Source organism: Chanodichthys erythropterus, chromosome 14 (genome assembly GCF_024489055.1).
Source record: "Chanodichthys erythropterus isolate Z2021 chromosome 14, ASM2448905v1, whole genome shotgun sequence".
In the NCBI taxonomy this organism is placed as follows: Eukaryota; Metazoa; Chordata; class Actinopteri; order Cypriniformes; family Xenocyprididae; genus Chanodichthys; species Chanodichthys erythropterus.
In genome coordinates, this window is record NC_090234.1 from 21,218,686 (window position 1) to 21,240,509 (window position 21,824).

The 21,824-nt window shown below is 36.9% G+C and overlaps 1 protein-coding gene across 8 annotated transcripts in view; it reads right to left on the minus strand.

Moving 5' to 3' along the window:
• col18a1a (collagen type XVIII alpha 1 chain a) overlaps positions 1 to 21,824 on the minus strand; it is a 92,432-nt gene that overhangs the window by 12,602 nt on the left and 58,006 nt on the right. For 6 of the 8 annotated variants that reach the window (XM_067409331.1, XM_067409327.1, XM_067409326.1 and 3 more), the window contains 10 exons: positions 15,695 to 16,236; positions 11,884 to 11,967; positions 10,261 to 10,323; positions 6,729 to 6,804; positions 5,296 to 5,673; positions 2,087 to 2,217; positions 1,771 to 1,797; positions 1,253 to 1,441; positions 900 to 926; positions 614 to 667 (listed from right to left, as the gene is read on the minus strand). In XM_067409331.1, coding sequence (XP_067265432.1) covers positions 614 to 667; positions 900 to 926; positions 1,253 to 1,441; positions 1,771 to 1,797; positions 2,087 to 2,217; positions 5,296 to 5,673; positions 6,729 to 6,804; positions 10,261 to 10,323; positions 11,884 to 11,967; positions 15,695 to 16,236 — 1,571 coding nt within the window. The remainder of the gene's footprint in view (positions 1 to 613; positions 668 to 899; positions 927 to 1,252; positions 1,442 to 1,770; positions 1,798 to 2,086; positions 2,218 to 5,295; positions 5,674 to 6,728; positions 6,805 to 10,260; positions 10,324 to 11,883; positions 11,968 to 15,694; positions 16,237 to 21,824) is intronic. The other 2 variants (XM_067409329.1, XM_067409328.1) reach the window with 1 other exon arrangement.

Here is a 21,824-nt window from a genome sequence, read left to right on the forward strand (position 1 = left end):
TGGTTGTACCTAGTCTCTTAGGGTGAGATTTGGGCATAACGTGAAATACACCAATCAGTGTCTCATCTCCCATTCCCTTTAAAAGCCAGTTGTACTTGCACCATAGCAGATTGCTATTTACAAGGCGGAATTTGCAAGCGGAAAGACTGAACGCTTCTCCAGAGAGGAATCCTTTTATTTTTAATATTTGGCATGTTTGTGTGCTGCACATCCCAGTGTGTGTAACAAGCAGAGTGTATGCGTGTTGTACACCTGCCTATAAGTGCATATTTCTAACGTGCCCTTTAAATAACAAACAAATAAATAAATACTGAGTTATTGACTTTAGACCATGCTTTTATTGGCCAATAGCGCAGTCGTTTTCAGTTGCCTCAATATAGCAACACGCCAACAATGCACCTGAACACACCTCGTGCGAGCAGATGGACTTGAGGGCATTTGATATTTAAAAATGTGGTGTAAAATGTATAACTTCATCGGGCTGAAACTAGCAAACAACATTTGTGTCGCACCTGGCGTCGCATTGCGGCAGGTGTTTAATAGGGCCCTAAATGGTGAACGAGCCTGATATTGTAAATTATCATTGACTTACTATGACACCAACAATACTTACTTTCTCTCCTTTGGATCCAGGGGTCCCAGGAAAACCGGGAGGTCCAACTTGGCCCTGTTACAAAAATAGATTTTTAATCATTTGTACATGAAGCGAATGAATGCAAACACAAATCAACAACAACACAATCAGACTTTACTTCCAGTTTTGTATGGTGAAAACAAACTGGTCCCTCCAAATACATAAGCAGGTATAATTTCAGAAGAATAAAGTCATTCAGATATATTGAGAAATGTACTTGACCCAGGCCTGTTTTATAAGAGAGTTTATGAAATGCATTACTTACAGCTTTTCCATCTTCACCAGGGTCACCCTATAAAAGAAAGGATAGAATATTAGTTTTGTTCAGATATGACCAATGCCCAATGCATTATGCATAGTCTCAAGGACAGAAACACAATGTGCCTTTGTGTTTGCAATGATGCATATCTTAAACCTGTATTAACATCATTCTCTGCTTGTGATGGGGAACACCATTGAGATCTATTACTGTCCTAACACATCCACAGCAAATACAAGACCGCTTCTGACACATGCGGCTTGAAATGGTATAATGCTGTTCCTTTTAAATGTAAATGCATTCGCTAATAGAAAATAGAGGTGGTAATTGAACCATTCCTTTCTCTGCGAGCTACTCACCGGCTCCCCATCAACTCCAGGAGGGCCAGGGGGTCCTGGTGGTCCTCTTGGTCCTGCCACCTTTTGAAGAACTGACCCATCTCCTCTCACCTCTACCTCTGCACTGGGCCCGGGGGGACCGGGAGGCCCTGGAGGCCCAGCGGGACCACGATCACCCTTTGATCCAGGATAACCAAAACCAGAACTGCCCTGAAACCAAAAGGTAACAGCGAAAATCTTCATAAATGTCAGTAAATCAATATGCATTAAAGAGGCGCTTAAAGGTATAATTCACCCAAAAATTATCATTTTGTCGTTTTCAGTAAAAGCATGTTACTAATTTTAAGAAACGCAAATGAGAAATTCTTCTGTTTGCTTGTTATCTAATGCTGTGATTCACAAAAAAATAATACTAACGACAAGACGGTAAGTGAATGATGACAACTTTTTTTCATTTTGCCACAAACTATTCCTTAAATTCACATTAAAATATGTTTTCACTGTCACAGTCATGTCTAGGTATAAGCATCACAACAAACCTTTATTCCTTTCTCTCCTGTGTCACCCTGTGAAAACACAAAGACAAAAATGATTGACCTGTCTGCCACTCGCACCACTCGAACAGATGGCTGAACATTCAAGCTCCCCATCACTGACTTCACACATTACTGTGAATTTTGAAGGACATAAAAATATAACAATTCAACTAAAAAAGGGCCCTGTATCAGATACATGATAGAATGACTGAATGTAGACAGACAGACAGAATAATAATACCTCTTATCACTTTATATTGAAACTGAGCAGTTAGAGATGTTCAGAAACATTCAGTGAGGTTCACACTACTCAACAGACCTTCTCTCCTTTTACAGCGCCACCAGACACAGATCCAGATCCGGAATCGCCCTTTGGCCCTGTAAGGCCCCTGTCACCTTTGACACCCTTCTCTCCTCTGTCTCCTTTCTCTCCTCTTGCACCAATAGAACCTGTAAATTTGATCATGCATTAATCTTATGTGTTTACATTTACCAAAACATATCTGGTGCATTTCACTCCAAAATAAAAGAAATCATATTTTGCATTAAGAAAATGAAGCCTATTTCTAAGACCATTCAGATTTTTTAAAACTGTGATATACGTACGTTTTCCTGTTATTTTCATTACCAAAATGTTAAATAATTGCTAAAAAATAATTACATATTATTTAAAGGTGCCATCGAACTGAAAATTGAATTTATCTTGGCATAGTTGAATAACAAGAGTTCAGTACATGGAAAGACATACAGTGAGTCTCAAACTCCATTGTTTCCTCCTCCTTATATAAATCTAATTTGTTTAAAAGACCTCCGAAGAACAGGCAAATCTCAACATAACACCGACTATTACGTAACAGTTGAGATCATTAATATGTACGCCCCCAATATTTGCATATGCCAGCTCATGATCAAGACATTACACAAGGGCAGCCAGTATAAACGTCTGGATCTGTGCACAGCTGAATCATCAGACTAGGTAAGCAAGCAAGAACAATAGCACAAAATGGCAGATGGAGCAATAATAACTGACATGATCCATGATAACATGATATTTTTAGTGATATTTGTAAATTGTCTTTCTAAATGTTTCGTTAGCATGTTGCTAATGTACTGTTAAATGTGGTTAAAGTTACCATCGTTTCTTACTGTATTCATGGAGACAAGAATCGTCGCTATTTTCATTTTTAAACACTTGCAGTCTGTATAATTCATAAACACAACTTCATTCTTTATAAATCTCTCCAACAGGGTAGCATTAGCCGTTAGACACGGAGAACTATCAAACTAATTCAGAATCAAATGTAAACATCCAAATAAAAAATATACTTACGCGATTAGACATGCTGCGTGACGAACACTTTGTAAAGATCCATTTTGAGGGTTATATTAGCTGTGTGAACTGTGTTTATGCAGTGATAGAGTCGAGAGCTCGGGAGGGGGCAGAAAGCACAAGCAATTAAAGGGGCCGCAGCCTAAATCGGCACATTTCTAATTATGCCTCAAAATAGGCAGTTAAAAAAATTTATTAAAAAAATCTATGGGGTATTTTGAGCTGCAACTTCACAGACACATTCAGGGGACACCTTAGACTTACTGTGTGTTCACACCGCCGGCGGCGAGAGCGTCAAAGTGACGCTAGTCATTCATTTTCAATGAGAGCCGGCGGCGAACTCCGGCGAGAGCGGCGCGGCGCGTCTTGGACGGTGAGAGCGGCGAGGAGAGTTGAAATCAGGTTAACTTTATGGTAATGAGCTATGACGCGGTTCGGCGGCAACCAATTAGAATCCTCGCTTGAGAGGCTTCCGATTGGTTGACGCGACTTGTCATTTACTTTGGCTCTGCTTTGACCCTCCTGTCGGCGGCGGTTTGAACGAACAGTACAGCGTTGTTGGCAGGACGGCCAAGGCGAATGTTGACGCTCTCGCCGCCGGCGGTGTGAACGCACGGTTATATTACATCTTGTAAAAAATTGTTCAATGGCACCTTTAAATTGTTGAAAAAAAACAAAACGAAATTTCTGTCATTAATTATTCACCCTCATATCGTTCCAATACCCGTAAGACCTTTGTTCATCTTCAGAACACAAATTAAGATATTTTTGATGAAATCTGATGGCTCAGTGAGGCCTGCATTGCCAGCAAGATAATTAACAAATCTACCAAAGACATTTTTAAAACAGTTCATGTGACTACAGTGGTTCAAACTTAGTATTAGAAAGGGACGAGAATACTTTTTGTGTGCCAAAAAAACAAAATAATGACTTTATTCAACAATATCTAGTGATGGGCGATTTCAAAACACTGCTTCATTAAGCTTCGAAGCTTTAAGAATCTTTTGTTTTGAATCAGTGGTGTGAAGTGTGTATCGAACTGCGAAAGTCACATGACTTCAGTAAATGAGGCTTCGTTACATCATAAGTGTTTCGAAATGTCAATGGTTCACCACTGGGGGGCGTGACTTTGGCAGTTTGATATGTGCTTTGAACCACTGATTCGAAACAAAAGATTTGTAAAGCTTTGAAGCTTCATGAAGCAGTGTTTTGAAATCACCCATCACTAGATATTGTTGAATAAAGTTATTATTTTGGGTTTTTTTGGGGCACAAAAAGTATTCATGTCGCTTCATAACATTAAGGTTGAACCACTGTAGTCACATGAACTGTTTTAAATATGTCTTTAGTAGTTTTCTGGGCATCTGAAAGTGTTAAGTGTCTTGCTGTCAATGCAGGCCTCACAGAGCCATCGGATTTTATCAAAAATATCTTCATTTGTGTTCCGAAGATGAACGAAGGTCTAACAGGTGTGGAACGACATGAGGGTGAGTAATTAATGACATAATTTTCATTTTTGGGTGAACTAACCATTTAAGTATGTATTTATACAACATGCTAGTATTTGGTGTGTGGCATTTACTTCATGCTGACTACTACAGTAACAAGAATCCAACTGACAATACATGCATGGGAATTACAAGAAAATGCTAAAGTAAATCATGCATACAGACTTATTATGATAATAAGAAATTTAGGGGAAAATGTGCCTAATTGTTATGATAATAATGTCAGAATGTAGAAGGTCCACAAAAGGTTTATCTTTTTATATATATCTTTGTTGTGAAACATAACTCTTTTTTCAACCTAAAATACTTATTTAGTTGTATGTAAAAAAAACAAACAAAAAAAATAAAACATGACAATATTCAAGGAAGATGGGCCAAACTCCACATATTCATGTAAGAATATGCTTCCAAGCAGAAGCTTCTATAAGCAGCTGAATAAGCAATCTGTCAATTCAAAACCAATACATCAATTATGCTTGCATTAAACAACAAACATACATATGTGCAATAAACAACATACATATGCGGCAACGCTATCACTTGCACCCAGTTTGATACAGTCCTTGTGGGGCATCCACAGCTTTTTGCCAGCATTTCATGCAAAGCATCATGTAGAAATTCTGCTGCGAATTTCTATCCAGAATTTCCATGTCCATTTGAGAGATTATCATCTCTTTATTAGTGACCCACCTGTTGGACCTGCAGAACCCAGTCTGGACTCCACAGAATACCGTATTCCATCATCAGCTGAGCCCGACGTTCTTAGAGAGTTTGAAGCTTGTCTAGAATCATCATACGACCCCGAAGTTTGCTTGCTAACAGCGACTGAGTCAAGAGTTTGTCGAGAACCACCATACGTGCCCGATGATTGTCGAGAACCACTATATGAGCCAGAGGTTTGTTGGGAATCACCATATGAACCAGAAGTTTGTTCAGAATCACCATATGATCCAGATGTTTGTCGAGAATCACCGTAGGAGACAGACGTTTTTCGGGGATCCCCATATGAGCTAGATGTTTTTCGAGAACCACCGTAGGAGCCAGTTTGCCGAGAGGAATCGACTGATCCTAATGTTCATTAAAACTTGCCAATTCAGCTCATTTTGAGGAAAGATCACACAGCAAACCATTTAATGTAGATGATTGTTGAAGCAAGTAAGAATGGATTATGGTCAATTTGACAACAAGGCCATTGTTGCCCACAGACCATGGGGTTAGTAAAAACAACCCCCGAAAATTTTAAATCTTTTTTTTTTCTTTTTTTTTCTTGTGACTTTACATTCTGTAATAGTGATATAAAACCAGTATTTCTCATAATTGTGACTTTATATCTCAAAGTTACAACTTTTTAAGGTGGCAGATAAAAATCTAAAACATAGATCTTAAATGTGAGATTTTTTGCTAATATAAATGTATACAAATATACATTTTTACAAATATAAGAAGTAAAATAACAACTGTGAATTTAAATGGTCACCATTACAGTACATCCAACAATGACAAATGTAGATTTGTACATATTAAAACTGCAATATTGCCCCATAATCCATCCTTGGGTTTAAGCCATCTATTACAAAGTCTGAATAACATATCTTTTAAGAATACATATGCAATTGAATATAAAAGACATTTTCTCTTTGCTTTCCACCAGTAGAGGGAGCCAAATGCCACAGAGGCTCTTTCCATAAACACACAAAATTTCATGATTAATACTAACATTACTAAACCTCAAATCTCCTTGCCTTCAATACCCTGCTAAAACACTATCTTAGATGTGGTTGACCAGTCGGGGAAAGTGTACTTTTTTGAGTAAGCAGGGTGATTAATAAACTGAATTTGCTGGTTGCAACACATACTGGTGACCATTCATGCTGTTCTTTTCTGAAGTGGAATCTAAGCATGCAACTCAAATGTCATGAACAAAATGACTGTATAAACATAAAGAAAGTTGTAAATTAACCAACAAAGGCACAAAAATGCATTACGCCAAGTTTACAGGAAGAAAAAGAGCCATTTAAGAGCTCAACAGAGCAATAAATACTGCTGATGAGCCGAACTGTCAAACTAGCTGATGTTTTACAGACAGACCAGTTCAGACCTGATACTGAAAAGAGAAAGCTCACCTGTCTGCTGCTTCTCAACAAGTGTTCTGCTGGTCACCGGCGGCTGCTGGATCGGCCGAGAGGAGGGAGGTGTCGGCTGAAAGTGATACATATCATTAATTTATCAATTAACATAAACTGCAAATCAGACAGTCAATCAACTTTGTAATGCGATGTCCATTAATAACAGCATGCACACTGATAAAAATCATATTCTGAGGCAAATGTCTAAGCAAATTTGCAAAACAACTGTAAATATTAGATATTATTGCCTGTTTTCAGATCTTGTAAATAAGTGTATTTTGTCTAGTGGCACTGGCATTTTTGCTATTTTTGTTTAAACACAAAAATTGAAACATCTGTTACTGCTACAAGACAAAATACACTTAGATTCAAGATACAATACTGTTCAAAAGTTTGAGGTCAATGTTTTTGAAAGAAAAGCTCACTGAGGCTGCACTTATTTGATCAAAAATACAGTAAAAACAGTAATATTGTGAAATATTATTACAGTTTAAAATAACTAGTCACTATTTTATAGAAGCTTATTTCCATAAAAAAAGATTATTGCCTTTTCATCTCACAATTCTGACTTCTTTTCTCAGAATTGCAAATTATGTCAGAATTGCAAGTTATAAACTCACAATTGTTAGAAATAAAGTCAGAATTGCAAGATATAAACTAACAATTCTTTTTTCCTCACAATCCTGACATTATAACTCGCAATTGTGACTTTATATCACACAATTCTGACTTTATAATGTGCAATTTTGACTTTATAACTCCAAACTGGGAGTTTATATCACACAATTCTGACTCGATAACTCGCAATTCCGACTTTATATCACACAATTCTGAGATGTAAACTCCGCGAGAAAAAAGTCATAAATGATAAAATGTCGCAATGCAATTTTATTTTTATTCATAAACAAGCTTCCATACTATTTTAATATGTTTTAGAATGTAATTTATTACTGTGAGGAAAAAGCTGAATTTTCAGCATCATTACTCCAGTCTTCAGTGTCACATGATCATAATTCAGATATCATTCTAATATGCTGATTTATTGCTCAAGAAAAAAATCTTATTCTTATCAATGTTGAAAACAAAAACATGTTGTTTAATATTTTTCAGGAATATTTGACTATTGGAAAGCTCAAAAGAAGACATTATGTAACATTATAATTGTCTTTAATGTCACTTTTGATCAATTTAATGCACCCTTGTTGCTTAACAGAAGTATTAAAAGAAATGAAGACTCTAAAAGTCTTAATGTGTTTTGTAGTTTTGTTTCTCAGGTAAATTTATCTTGTTTTAAGGACATTTAAATATTTTTACTTTTCTATGTTTAGGGGAACTCCAGAATATAAATTGCCTTAAAGTTAAGAGATGTGGACTAAATGCCACAAAAATCCTTGGGTTCTTGTACAAGAACATCACTGCTTATTCCATCACTGCTTATTCCTGCTTATACCTGTTCATACCAGTTTCATTTCACTGATTGTGTACAAACACTTTGGCCTTTTGTGACCTCAAATATTACCGTGACCATCTTAAAACACTAGATGGTACTTGATTTGGCAAATCAAAGGACGGTGACATTGACTGCATAGATATTTGTACTCGCACACTGCTTTCAACCTACTGGTAGAGAGATTGAGACATACAGCTAACAGTTAACAAAGCTCCTTGAAGAAAAGCTGCCAGGGCTGGCCATGTGAAGCACAGACACAAAGAGGGTCTGACCTTGCACTTTACAAAACATGCGCTGCTGAAACTGCAGAACCCACTGATGAAATCCCAGGCATCAGGTTCTAGAACACTCTGATCCTCAGATTTCATGCCAGGATTGAGAAAAAGGAGACTGGAGGACATGGAGTGCTCTGATGGCCAGTGTGAGAGGATGCTGACAGCATGTATTTTCAGACCAAGAGAACGACCATCTTGGGGAATGCAGGCCATGGGTCCAGGGGTCTAAAGATAGAGGTCAGGAGTGGGCAGGCGGGGGCCGTCCGGCTAGATGTGGAGGGGCTGCTAAACATCTGCCATCACGGTCACTGCTGCGGAGATGGAAGAATCTCGGCAGCCACTCTGACCTTGAACACATTACTCTGAGTTATGGAGTTGAGGATATGGAGACGATCATAAGCCACAGAAGGATATTTCCTTGTGCATTAAAAAAGGGTCCATTCTTTGCTGCCACATGTTTTTTGCATCATGGTCTTCCAGGAGAGCAATTTAGATGTAATGGATTCTTCTGATTATGTTCTAGGGCTGGTACACTTCAGTAAACTTGTTATAGGAGTATTTTATATATATATAAAATACAATATATGTAGAAAAGAATACAAAATTATTATTTTAATTATTAAATTTAAATGTGATTTCATCTCAGACTTTTGGACCACCTGTATACAGGCTTCTCTAGGTATCCTTAATTATTATGAGAACAGATAGAAATAAAAATAGACCAATGAAACTTGAGCACTGAAGACATGCTAAAATTCAATTTTGTCAAACTGAAAATGAAGTCAAACTTGTGTTTAGCACACTGTCACAAGACTACTTCTCTTCCACTAGATATAATAATCTCATAAAATTGGATTACACAAAATTAGGCCTACACACACATAAGGCAGTCATGCAACAAAGATTGCAAGAATGCATGCCCACCAGATGCCCTCTCCTCAAATGCACTCTCTATCATCCAAGCAGAGTTGGATTGGTTGTGAAACAAGTGTGGAAAATGTCCCAGGGGGGAATGTGGCATCCTTCAAAATGAATTGCACGGTAAGACAAATGAAAGTTTACTTTACAGCACTTCGGAATATGCTGTCTCTGTTTCTGTCACAGCATGTTAAAATGCGTTGCATACTGTAAAAGCAGACAAAAGCCATGTAATTTAAAATTACTCGGTTAGAATTAAATTAGTACCTGAATGCTTGGCAGCAGCTGTTTAAAGAACTATAATGCCAATAAACACTTGTAAGTGAATAGAAAGAAACAGCAACCTCAAAGCAAGTACAATTTACTCATAAAATTCAAACACAAAATGAAAAAATGGCCTAAATGTTCTCAAATTGCACTAAACTTCAGCACTGATGAATAAACCAGTCGAACAAAAAAAGCAGACTCTTATGGAAGACGATCTTTGCAGTCCACACCTAAGAGCCACCTGGTTTCTTTCCATTGTAATTAGCTCTGGCATGCTCAGACAGGGCCTCACACATCAGTAGCAAGGGTTCATTTCAATTTCCACATGGCCTATTTCTGGATTAGTAACACAAGGCATGGGAAGATGGGTTTTAACATCTGGGATTGGTCTGGAGATAATAGCGTTCATCCGGGACTTTCCCCCAGAAGATGAGCAAGTGTACAACGACAGATCTGCCAGAACTCACAGGCCGCTGCTCTGTAAATAGCCCGGAAACCTTGGGATCATCATTAGATGTTTTGAATGTGGACATTTAACCGATCACAAGAAGTTTACAAATGTGAGCTCAGCGTCACATGGTTACCAACCAAAGCATAACAAGGAAAATGAACGTAATACCTGGACTGATGGTGGTCGGTCGCCATCTCCACTCGCTCCAAAATCACCCGATCCCTGCAGATTCTGAGGGCGAACGGAAAACTGCGTAAATTCTCTTAGAGTGTTAACAATGAGAAAGATGAGCATTTGTGGTTAAATGTATATCATTTTTATTATTTTTTAGAAAATGGCAGATCGTTTCGCTAGACAAGACCCTTATTCATCTGCTGGGATCGTGTAGAGCCCTTTGAAGCTGCATTAAAACTGCAATTTGGACCTTCAACCTGTTGGTCCCCAGTGAAGTCCACTATATGGAGAAAGAAACTTTTCGACTGAAGAAAGAAAGACATAAACATCTTGGATGACATGGGGGTGAGTAAATTATCAGGAAATTTTAATTCTGAAGTGAACTAATCCTTTAAATCACTTTTAGATTTGTGTGAAAGTCAAAAATGGCACCTTTTGATGCTTTGTGCCAGGTTTGACATGCTTGACACTAAACATCATTGATTCTTGTTTGTAATGTGTTCCTTACATTCAGTACTGTAGAGCTATCTTGTGGCTTCAGAAGACGTGGATATAGGCCACACATGGAAAAACTTTTATGATGATTTCATGATGTTTTTGGAGCTTAGCGGTATAAATGAAATTGTGTCGTCTGGAAAAGATCTCAGACGTTCTGTCTTCACATCTTGTTTTGTATTTCAAGGAAGAAATAAAATAATACAGGGTTGGAAAAACACATGGGGTGAGTAAATGATGATTACATTTTCATTTTGGGATAAACTATACCTTTAAGGATTGTGTTTAATGTACATTTAGCTAATTTGGTAGGGCTTTGGGAGGACATTGGTTCAATTCTCAAGAAACAAAGAACTGATGAAAATTATACCTTGAATGCACCGTAAGTCGCTTTGGAAACAAGCATCTGCCAAATGCATAAATATAAATGTAAAATGATGCCGCATCTAATATAAGATGAGTCATCTGGGTAAAACAATGCACCAGGCATTTTCCTTTTACACTGGTCTCTTAAAAAAAAAAAAAAAGACTATACAATAACTGGGTAAGCATTAAAAACGAACACACACAAGCTTTCCTTTTTCCACTTGTTTGAGTATGCAGGTATTTAAAGCCCTTGCTTTTTACCACTGATCTCCCAGAGTACAATTTCAGTGCATCTCACTTCACTGCATTAGCTTTTCTTTGGTTTAATCCCCCATTTTAGAACCGCTCAACTTAATACAGAGTGTGTATAGCTGTACTGTGAAGCATTTATGTAGCCATTTCCCATTCCCAATTAGCTGAGACATAATTGAAGCATGACTCAAGTGAAAATGATTATTTCACTTAGGGCGTTTTCAGCCCTGTATATCATTTGCTTAAACAGGGTCTAAAATGTTACAATTTTGCATGTTCTTCTTGGTTTGGTTCACTTTCACATAGTTCCGAAATGAGAACCACAACCGAACTGCTCCAGAGTTCATTTTCAATCAGGCCAAGACCACCTCATTCAAGTGATCTCTGACCGATTATTTTGGTGCGGATCTGAGCGTGATTCAAATGTCTAAACCTACCGAGCTAAGGGAGAAAACGTGCCAAAAAAAATGCTCCAAATGAGCGAGGTGTGAAAAGACAACTTACCGCATCAAAGTCATCCTCTTCTTCTTCACAGTGCCGTTCAGCCGCCCCAGGGTCTCCAACCACCCTCAGATCACCGATAACACCCTAGAATGCACAAGTACAGATTGGTAAACTTATTTTGATGGTCATGGAAGGTGTGGTGACATGTAGTCCATGTTGAATGGCAGCTGCTCATTAGAGATTGAATCCACTGCTATTGCCATTGCCTTGCATGACAGAAACGTTGGCAGTCAGATGACAATGTGTGCCTGATATCTTGCTTTAAAAACACATTGCTATCGGTCTTCCATGTGGGATTTCCTTTTTATGATTTTTGGCACAATTTCAATGCAGATGGGGATAACATTCAATACAATCCTCCAAAACAACACATTTCTATATTCAATGGCTAACATACACGTCTCATTAAATGGATAATTGATCTAAAAAGGGAAAATTCAGCCATCGTTTAATCACTCTCATACAAACCCGATTCCAAAAAAGTTGGGACACTGTACAAATTGTGAATAAAAACTGAATGCAATGATGTGGAAATTTCAAATTTCAATATTTTATTCAGAATACAACATAGATGACATATCAAATGTTTAAACTGAGAAAATGTATAATTTAAAGGGAAAAATAAGTTGATTTTAAATTTCAAGGCATCAACATCTCAAAAAAGTTGGGACAAGGCCATGTTTACCCCTGTGTGGCATCCCTTCTTTGTTTTATAACAGTCTGCAAATGTCTGGGGACTGAGGAGACAAGTTGCTCACGTTTAGGAATAGGAATGTTGTCCCATTCTTGTCTAATACAGGCTTCTAGTTGCTCAATTGTCTTAGGTCTTCTTTGTCGCATCTTCCTCTTTATGATAGACCAAATGTTTTCTATGGAAAGATCTGGACTGCAGGCTGACCATTTCAGTACCCGGATCCTTCTTCTACGCAGCCATGATGTTGTAATTGATGCAGTATGTGGTCTGGCATTGTCATGTTGGAAAATGCAAGGTCTTCCCTGAAAGAGATGACGTCTGGATGGGAGCATGTTGTTCTAGAACTTGGATATACCTTTCAGCATTGATGGTGCCTTTCCAGATGTGTAAGCTGCCCATGCCACACGCACTCATGCAACCCCATACCATCAGAGATGCAGGCTTCTGAACTGAGCGCTAATAACAACTTGGGTTGTCCTTGTCCTCTTTAGTCCGGATGATATGGCATCCCAGTTTTCCAAAAAGAACTTCAAATTTTGATTCGTCTGACCACAGAACAGTTTTCCACTTTGCTACAGTCCATTTTAAATGAGCCTTGGCCCAGAGAAAATGCCTGCGCTTCTGGATCATGTTTAGATATGGCTTCTTTTTTGACCTATTTTTTTAGTTTTAGCCAGCAACAGTGAATGGCACGGTGGATTGTGTTCACCGAGAGTATTTCCATTACAGTAGCATTCCTGTATGTGATGCAGTGCCTTCCAAGGGCCCGAAGATCGCGGACATCCAGTTTGGTTTTCCGGCCTTGACCCTTATGCACAGAGATTGTTCCAGATTCTCTGAATCTTTGGATGATATTATGCACTGTATATGATGATAACTTCAAACTCTTTGCAATTTTTTCCCTGAGAAACTCCTTTCTGCTATTGCTCCACTATTTTTCGCCGCAGCATTGGGGGAATTGGTGAGCCTCTGCCCATTAACTTCTGAGAGACACTGCCACTCTGAGAGGCTCTTTTTATACCCAATCATGTTGCCAATTGACCTAATAAGTTGCAAATTGGTCCTCCAGCTGTTCCTTACATGTACATTTAACTTTTCCAGCCTCTTATTGCTACCTGTCCCAAATTTTTTGTAATGTGTAGCTCTCATGAAATCCAAAATGAGCCAATATTTGGCATGACATTTCAAAATGTCTCACTTTCAACATTTGATATGTTATCTATATTCTATTGTGAATAAAATATAAGTTTATGAGATTTGTAAATTATTGCATTCCTTTTTTATTCACAATTTGTACAGTGTCCCAACTTTTTTGGAATCGGGTTTGTATTGTTCCAAACCTCTATGACTCACTTTCTTCTGTGGAACTCAAAAGATGTTGTTTAGCAGAATGTTGACATTGTTTTTTTTTTCTAATACAATGAAAAATAAATGTGGACCAAGATCTGTCAAGCTCCAGAAATGACAAAAAGCACAACAAAAGTAGTCCATACAACCATTTCTGCTTTATTTTAAGTCTTCTGAATCCATATGATAACTTTGAGGAGGAAAAGACAAACATTTAAGCCGTTGCTCACTAATAAGGTAGCTAAATTTTAGTTTGTTCCCCACACAAATCTATCATATGAAATATAGTGTATGGACTACTGTTATGGTACTTTGGTTGTGCTTCATGTCATTTTATTGGAGGATGACTGGTGTGGTGACCATTTATTTTCAATAAGAAAAGCATAAACATCCTAATATTTCCTGGGTTAATAAGATCTGACAGGACTTCCCCTCTCATGTCTCACAAACTAAGGTCAAAGGTTTAGGAGCAGAATGCAGTGAAGGAAGCTTTAAGATGGCTTAATTGTCCTTTTGTGTAATGCTGTGACCTGCGCCGAGAACCTCTTACAGCCCCAACACAGGGTCAGATTTACAGACCTGATTGCCCCAACAGTTCTGCAGATAAGCACATGCTCTTAATGAGAGGGATGGAATAGCAATCATATCCTGCCTAATCAGGTCTGTAATTATGATGGCCATCTCCTTATGGTGGAGTTCCCACAGGAAATGGAAGCCACATGAAACAAGGAGTCATACTGAACTGAACAAGATCCATCTGCTTTTGAGTGGACATTATGAGCTCTGGGAAATGTGAGGCATTCCTACTGTCCTTAGTTGCTTCACTATGGTTATTGAACAATATGCTTAAAAGCATTTGCATGATTGCTGACACAAGGCAGGAAATTCAATCACATTACTTCACAGATAAGTTAGGCTACTGTAGTAGCACAGCAGCTGGTAAAGAATCTGCTGGCTTATATGAGCTATTTGTTTATTAGTGCTATATTTGTATTTATATTTATTTTACATTTTTACATTTTATATGTAATTTAATTGGCTATATATTTCTTATATATATTTCTTTATATATGAATCCATATGATAACTTTGAATATATATATATATATATATATATATATATATATATATATATATATATATATATATATATATGTTTATATATATAAACATTTTATTAAATAATAAATAATAAAATAAAAATTAAAATAAAAATATTAATTTAATTAAAATCATAAAACAAAAAAATAAATATATAGGAAATTAAATGACATTAAATATTAAATTAAATTTTAAAATACATATAAATATATAAATAATATATAACATATAAATAAATACAAAACATTACTTTTACAAATAAATGATAAATAATTTGTTTAATAAAAAAAAGGGATACAAATAAAACAAAGAATACAGAGGAAAGAATAGGGCAGCGGTCCACTGGTTTTCACTGATTTGAGATCAAGCTGTGGGGTCAGCTGCTAAACATCGGCACACAAAGCTAGCAGGAGCTAATTGCTCCCCTGTGGTTTCTTAAAGCAATTAACTACTCTACTCAAACAAGGAAAGATGAGTGGACTTTTGTTTTACAACCACCGATTGTATGTTGTTTTTTTAAACAGGCCAATTTGAGCAATCAAATCATGCAGGAGTCACTCAACCACAGAGATATTAATTGCACTTTCCCTTTTCTAACCTTAGCTAACCTTAATTTGACTTGTTTTTCAATAAGTTTTCTTGATATCAAAGTAGGGTCCTTGTACGTACCACAAACTTATCTGGATCTGCTCCACTAGCATGGCCAACAAATACTCCAGCCCCGGCATCCAGCTCCATATCATCTGGGGACCGCTCAAAATTGAGGACCTGAGGATCTGAGTCACAGTTGAAGTAGAGGGAAACCTGCTCATTCAAAACACTTATGGAAAACCGGGTCCAGGTCATAGACATTGAGGGCACGGTGAATCTGGCCGCCTCATATGAACTCTGCGAGTCAGGCTCAGTGTAGTAGAAGATAATATTCTGCTTGCCGTTTTTCACTGCCGACAGCTTCACACCAACATACATGATGTTCTGGGTTGGGTCAGTGATGGAGAATATGACGCCAGGCTTGGCAGACATGAGTTTTATGTTGAAGATGAGGGAGAAATCACGGTAGAAAGGGCTGGGCAGGTGGGCCGCAGCTGACTGTCCCACATTGGCATTTGGGCCAAACATATAGCTGGGGCTGTTATCATGTTCAAAGGTTTTGGTGACGCCATCAGGTGGAGGATCGCCAATTAACTGTAACAGTGACACTCCACTTTCTTCTGTGGAAGGAAAGGAAAGGAAAACAATATAAATGGACTTTACAAAGAACAATACAAAAGTGAATGGTCAGGGATGGGCAGCAGGCTCAGACTAGGTTAAAAAGCACTTTATTAGTCTGCTCAAACAAATATTGTAGTGTAAAGTGTTCAACATTGACAGCTGTGATGAAAATCAAGCAGTGAGTCTTGACTTTAGTTGTGAAATACTGTGAGAAAGTATTATTTTTGGCTGTATATAGTATCTTTGGTGAGATAACTTTTTTTTTCAGGAGGAAAATGTGTGAATAAAACAGACAGCTGGCTCTCTAAAGAATATTTGGGACTTTTTGATATCCTGAACCAAAATACAACCCTTTAGATTAAATAAGAATGTACATTCACCAGCTAGTAAAAATTCCCCAGTTTTAATAGAAAGTGACCCCTTTGTTTATTGTTCCCAGAGGACCTTCTTGAGAATGTAATTTACTATGTATGGAATGCACTGACAAAAAAGTATATATATATGTGAACACCCTAAAAACAAGATATTTTAAGACCCATGAGGCAGCAATAAGTTAAAGTACTTTATACTAGACTCAAGAGGATAACACTTGTTTTGACCTGAGTCATGGGAATTCCATGCCAACCACTGCAAATTTAGGTTTCTCCAAAATAAAAAGCCATGTTATCAGCAGTTGACGTAAAGTGACATTTTAGAGACAATTAATTTTAATAAAATAAAATGAACTCAAAATAAAAAAACAACACTGGATACTTTTTGCAGATGATTATGAGTGCATATAGTAATCAAACTCAAGATTGTTGGGTGAGATCAAAAGGCTTGCCCTAAAGACTTATGGATAGAAACCTCCGAACTCATGCTAATATCACTCAGCACAGACATATTTAGCTAGTTGTGAAGATATGCTAGACATGGAAACATCACAGGGTCCATGTGCTGACATGTCATGAGGAGGAGGGAAAGGTGTGAGGTTACAGCTGGACAGCTTAAGACCCTTCCTGCCTACACACACACTTCATCCTCTGAGCGATTCTGCTTTGTTAAATATAGACAAGTAAGGACAGTGTGTTTCTTGCTTAAAAAAATACGGAAGATGATTTTGTTTTGTTAGACAAATCACAGTAGCATGAAAAGAAAGCAAAACAAAACAACATGAATAGAAAGTCAAACAAACTCCTAACAAAAGAGAACAAAACAAAACAAAAGCAGAACAGCATGAAAAGAAAGCTAAAACAAAACAGCATGACAAGACAGCCAAACAAACAAAACAAAAAAGTTAATTATACTACTGCATAAATGTGTGTTTTGTAACTATTTACAGAAACAAAGGATGATGCCAACTTCTAGAACTTTAAGCTGCTTTAATGTTGAAAAATAAATGTTTTGAACCATGACTTGACTTGTAAACTTCCTGAAAAAGACTAGCAAGTATAACTCACAGCCACATGGTCTTATTTATCAAACAAGGATCAAAGTCCTTTAGGGGCTTACATTTTCATCATTAAGTTCTTCAAATGGTGCCTTTGTTATGAGTTGAAACAAAACCCCTCTTGCTTTTGTCGCACATGAAAGAAATAGAAAAGAAAACACCTTACGTGTGGTTTTGGTGTGACATGCATTTCTAGTGGATAACATTTAGTTTGTCAACCTATTCTTTGGGTTGATTTAGACATAGAAAGAGAACCACTGTTCCAAGTTTCACTATTCAAAAAGTAAAATGTGTCTTTAGATCATGAGAGAATAATGACAAGCTTAGAAGAGGAGGAGCTTTTGAAGATCACCTTGCATTCCTGCACATGTTCAGGTGCTGCTGTGTAAACCAGCGCTCCGAATGGCTAATGGCCATATCAACACGAGACTCAAGTTTTCTGAGAAATGTTGGGCTTGTGAAAATCACTTTAGGGAAACCAGAATCCTGGACTGTTGCTTTTCTGACAGCAGGCAATAAATTCTAATTCTAGAATCCAGATGTATGTTGGGATAAAATGAGACAGAAGTCCTGAGGCCTTGTGTGTCTGCTCTTGTACATGAATATAACAACCCAGATATTTGACACTAATGACTATCATAAAGACAATATTTTTGCAACTGAAAAGTGCTTCAATTTTTGACAGTATCATCATTACTTGGTCTAGCAAGGGAAGACAGAAATAACAATTTTAAAGTAAATGGACGCAACTGATTTACTGATGCATAATGCATTGGGGTAAGGGGGGACATGTAGGACTTGATTTTATTTATCAGGAATTGATTGGATTGAAAAAAAGTATATTACATACAAAAAAAAGTGTTAAAAAAGTAAAAATAATTCAAATAAAAAAACATTTAAAATAAAAAATAAAATAAAAAGTAAAACATTAAATTTGCTAATATAATTCTTACAGAGTAATACAAAGCAACTATAAATGTGCAAGTTATTCTAATTTACTGAAAGCAAATCTTTTGGCAAAAACCATTTTATGTCAGTTGGTTGATCTGGTTTTGTACAAAACAATATAGTTTTAGTTTATTAACTGCTTTCCATGTCACACACTGCTAATGACCTATAGCATCCATATGTTCACCAAACAAACCAACCTTGACATCAATATGTGGTCAATGTTTTACTAGCCTGCTGTAATATGGTGAAGAGCTTAAAGGGTCACCTTGTTTGAGTTAAATATTAGCATTTTAATTAAAGTGCCTGTTTTTCTATCGATCCATAGTAGTCTTGTTGACCTCTTCGAAAATAAATAGGTTGGTTAAAGCAAAAATGAAAGCTTTTACAGGTGCTATAACCTTTCTGGGTGGATTTATTACTGAAAACACAAATGTAATGTTAAACTTCAGGCCTTTTACACTTTCAAAGTCACCCATCAAAATATTCTCAAATTATAGCTGATCAGGGCATATTTCATATAGGGGCAGAGTCCGCATGCTGACAAGAGGGGCATATCTGAATAGCAAATGGCCTTATAAAACATTATTATATTAAACTGCTTAATTGTTTACGATGTTTCATAATTTAAACTATATTCATCACCTTCAATAGTACCTGGAAGTGCATGAAACTGAACTGAAATTAAAAAAAAATAATTAACCCTCTCTTTCAAGCCCACATATACTAAAGCCAACATAAACAAGCAGCTTGTAACTTTCTGAGAGTTTTAGCTTGATTACATAAGTTTGGCATTTTAATCTAACTCTCAATTTCTAATCAAAAACTTTAAGATGTGAGTTGTAATCAGTTTATTCTAAAGCTTTACTAGGCATCCCCTCTTAATCCTGACAGAAAATGCAAAATCATCAGCGTCACTCGCCAATCTTGCACTTTGAAGCTTGAAAGTGATCACTTGTAGGGGTGTAAAGAGTGGGCCTACATTTTTTACGTCAGCAATCAAAACGCCACATGACCTAATTAAAGCAAATAGGCTTGTATTAAAGATTTGTTGACTTGTACCTTTTATTGGACGCTAGAGAGCATTAAAGGCCGAAATACAGTTCCATGCAATTGGAAACCTGCACAGCATCCTTTGCCAATACAATGGAAGAAAGAAGTATGATCCAAAGTGACATCAACACTGCCAATTTACCCCAGCAAACCCGTTTAACCTTGGAGGCGCAATACAGGCACAAAAGACATCTCTGCTAAGATTCTCAACACAACACTTCCACATTTTTACTTTTTTTCCCGACAGTCAAGTCATCTTGGCATTTGCAGGAATTGCCCTCTCAGTTGATCCATTACAGAATGAATTGAGCACACTGTCTATTGCCACTCAGAGGCTCTATTGTTGTGGAAAAGGTCCATGGAGGGCCTCTGACCCAATGAGAAATCTTGCACAATCACTTCCATTTTCCCACTGAAGCCATTTTTTTTTCTAAATCTAATAGCTCCATCTACAAGCTTCACTGGAGTCCAGACACTACATAACCCCATTATGATCTGTGACACTATTTGAGAAAGCTTTCAGAACAGTCATGGGAGGATATGAGACAGGACCGTACAGAATATGAAAGTGTGTGTGCAGCAGTGAGAGGGAGGACCTAACTAAAAGTAGTGACACTACTAACAGAATTACTTTTCAGTAGCTTGTAGTAGCTCTAGTGATACAATACAGTTCAAGTTTGGGATTTTTTCCCCATTTTTTTTTTAAATAAATGATTCATTAAAAGGCACAATATATAAGATTTTTTTAATTAAAATATCTAAAAACCACTAGAACAATATTTTATCTTTTGTTGGCTTGTGTACTTACATGATGCCAAAAGTTTCCAACAATGTTTAAATCCAGATAATTCAGCTAGTGTAATGGCCCGTGTTATTCTGTCACCTGTCAATGATGTCATATCCGCGTTACCCTCGATGTCCATGGAAATACCAAAGATGCTTTAATATATATTAGGTTTTACTAGATAGGTGAGCAACGACAGAAAACTTTCTGTATTTTTGATCAAATAAATACAGTCTTGGTGAGCACAAGAGACTTAATTTAAAAACATTTTACCAACCCCAAACTTTTGAATGGTAGTGTACATCAAAGAAATACAGTGAATAAATTTACATGAATCGGTTAAACAAAAAAATTAACATTTGCTAACTCTGCAAATGCAATGTATTTTACTGCAAATTTATTTTTCAATTTAATACTTTCATCATAATTTAGACTGTTTTTTTTTTTTTTTGTGCCAGATAAACACATCATCTAAAAACTGATGATGTGTTCACATCATCAGTGCTTTGTTAAAATGCTTCAATGGTTAAGTTAAGGTTTCAGTGTAGTTTCCCCAGAAATGGTGAGCAGAAGGGAATTCTGATGAGGAATACAAATACCATAACATAACAGACTAATTAACAAAAAAAACAATCAACTGTAGTTAAAGGAAGACTAGACAGTCTGTTACACATTAGCTTGTACTTTGCACATGGGCCCAGAGACTCACAAAAGCTAACAATGGCTAGACGCTGTCACCCTTAATCTATTGCCCCTGACAATTTCACTTTCCAAAACAAGCAGAACACCTGGAATTCACTTTTTAGTTTGCGTTGAAATAAATGTCAAATCCTTTACATGTAGCTAACATGAGAACCATATAATTAGCATAACTAAAACTATGAACACAACATGAACAGTAGGCAGCACCACAGCTGCTGAGAAAGCCTTGCTTTCTGACATGCTGCTTGCATTATAAAAAAACAATAATATTGTGGTTTGATCTTATCTGCCATAAATTAGCCTTTGAATGTCTGAAAACACAGCCTAATCTAATTTAATTTAGATGTTTCCATTATTATATGACTCTAATAGAGGTTGATGGTTAGATTATTCAAACATATACACACAAACACATCTCTAATTCTGCAGCAGAATCTAAGTCCATGTTTACACCTGGTATTACAATGCGTTTTGGTCGATCGGTTCACAAGTAGACGAGGGAGACATGTACCCATTTACAAATGGTGCTTAAATCCGGAGCCATGTTGACTTCTTTTATAATTTATGGGTGAAATTTTTTGGACTTCAAATTTTGGGTCACCATCCACTCCCATTATAAAGCATGGATTACCCTGGAAATTATTTAATATAACTTTAATAGAATGTCATAT